The 2,131-nt window shown below is 44.1% G+C and overlaps 1 protein-coding gene across 1 annotated transcript; it reads left to right on the top strand.

Annotated features, from left to right (window-relative positions):
• Window positions 1-592: 592 nt before the first annotated feature.
• LOC119781001 lies at window positions 593-1,837 on the top strand. Its single transcript, XM_038281287.1, has 2 exons — window positions 593-1,680; window positions 1,769-1,837. The coding sequence occupies exons 1-2, from the start codon at window positions 648-650 to the stop codon at window positions 1,780-1,782; spliced, it is 1,047 nt and encodes a 348-aa protein (XP_038137215.1). The 5' UTR covers window positions 593-647; the 3' UTR covers window positions 1,783-1,837.
• The last annotated feature ends 294 nt before the right edge of the window (window positions 1,838-2,131 follow it).

Raw genomic sequence — 2,131 nt, 5'->3', positions numbered from 1 at the left:
ACCGTGAGTGAGCGCGAGGCTGGAGAGGAAACAATAACTCTCTGCTCGGGAGTAGTTTGTCAAGCTGAGTAAATAATCTAAAGTAAGGCATGATTGATCTAATTAACAGATATCTGAATCAGTTTACAATGTTTGTTAAATATGATTGGTTGACTGTATTTGAGAAAATATGCTATAGAAGGATAAACTTTTGTTTAATATTAGCTGAGAACATGATTTATTGTTTATATTTTGGTGCAGAAGTTTATGATTTTTCTGATTATAATAGATGGTAAGGATATGATTCATTGTTTATATTTTGTTGCAGAAGTTCATGATTTTTCTGTGTTTAGAAAATATGCAGAAGCTATGGTTTATTGTGAATATGTTGGTGGAGAAGTTCTAAATGACACTGTGTGTTCTCGGTCATTCAGAGAATGAGGACACGTATAAACTGTGAAGCTGATATACGTGTGTGGCGAACTCTGATTCTAATATCAACATTTTTGGCTCTTTGCAGAAGAAAAATAAAGCGGAATTTCAAATTAAATGTGTAGTGGAGACAGCTTCATTCAGTACCACGCTACATATTTTGGTAGCAGAGGGTGGTTGGTTCAGCCCAGGGCCTAATCGCATAGAAAGAAAGCCGGACCAATCAAAGCAGCATCATGGAGGAAGCAAGGGACGAGGTGAGCAGGAGATTGCTGACGCTGGGGGAGAAGGAGCTCATTCACCTATGTGAACATCTAAAGTGTAACGCACCTGTTGGGGGTTTTGCCAGCAAAACAAGACGCACCCTAATCAGGTTGGTGGAGAAGACATTAGATGAAATTGAAGAGGGTGAAGAGTCCACAGATTCATATCAGAAGTATCTCCAGCAATTACTGTCCGATCTTTCCTCTCTGAATCCAACACTGGAAGAAACTGAGGCTGAGACCGTAGTTCAGGAGAAAGGGGAGCTAGAGGAGTTGAAAATGCAGTACCAGAAATTACAGCAACAGATGGAAGAGGAAATTGGGGCGTTGGAGGAAAAAATGAAGCAGAGGATGCAAGCAGCAGGAGGACACACTGCATCGGTCCCCATTACTACAAAGGATGTAGACACAAAGTCTGCCATCACCACACCAACCAGGCTGCCTGAGGTCACGCTGAGGCGGGAGTTTCGGATAATGGGACAGATCGGTGAAGCGGGCCAGAAAGAAAAATTGTCCTACACCAGCCTCATAAACCAGATCGAGTCGGCACTACAGAAAGGACATGGAGAAGCAAAGATTATTGAAGCAGTCACACGTGCTGTGAGCCCAGGTCTTCATCTGCGGGAAATGTTGGAAATAAAGCGAGGACTGACATTACCCACCCTCAAAACCATACTTAAGGGGCATTACAAAGTGGATTCTTCCTCTGACCTGCTGCATCGTCTGATGAACATGACACAAGACCCAAGGGAGTCAGCACAGAATTTCTTATTCAGAGCAATAGAACTGAAAGAGAAGCTAATGAGAAAATTCAGCGATGATGATGCAAGCGAAGAAGGTGAGCAGTTCAGTCCTCAACTAATTCAAAGAAAATTTCTCCGCTCTATAGAGACTGGTCTTTACAGTGATGCAGTTAAGTTTCAACTCAAACCATATCTCAGCAACCGTACTGTCACAGATGAGGTGTTAATTGAACGGATCAATGAGGCAACAAACTTAGAACAAGAGAGACAACAAAAATTGAGGAAGACAGTTGTGAGCAAGTCCCCAAAAATCAGTGAAGTGCAGGCAGAAGTGCATCCATCAGAAACCTCAGAGACAGCAGTAGATAGTGTTACTCGTGAACAAGGGGGAAGAAGTAAGAAAAGTCAAGGACCCAAAACGGAGGTAGACTCATTAGAAGCGCTAAAGGCTGAGGTGCTAGAAATTAAGAAGTTGGTGTTACAGACAGTGGAGGCTACACAAGTTAGACTAACAGAGAGACCATTCACACCCGGCCGTACTCGGCTCAGAGGTTGTAGGGCATGTCAGGAAGCTCAGATGGGGGACGCCTGCAGACATTGCTTTAGGTGTGGGCAAGAGGGGCATCTGTCTAGAGGATGTCGACGGCCTAAGGAGCAGCAGGGAAACGAGAGGGGGCTGCCGAGCCGAGACCCCCGGTAGCCCATGAATCATCA

The sequence above is a fragment of the Cyprinodon tularosa genome, unplaced genomic scaffold (genome assembly GCF_016077235.1).
Source record: "Cyprinodon tularosa strain WSP-4 unplaced genomic scaffold, ASM1607723v1 ctg17, whole genome shotgun sequence".
Taxonomy (NCBI): domain Eukaryota; kingdom Metazoa; phylum Chordata; class Actinopteri; order Cyprinodontiformes; family Cyprinodontidae; genus Cyprinodon; species Cyprinodon tularosa.
Note: the sequence above shows the minus strand (reverse complement) of the source record. Positions and strands in the feature narration are given on the sequence as shown.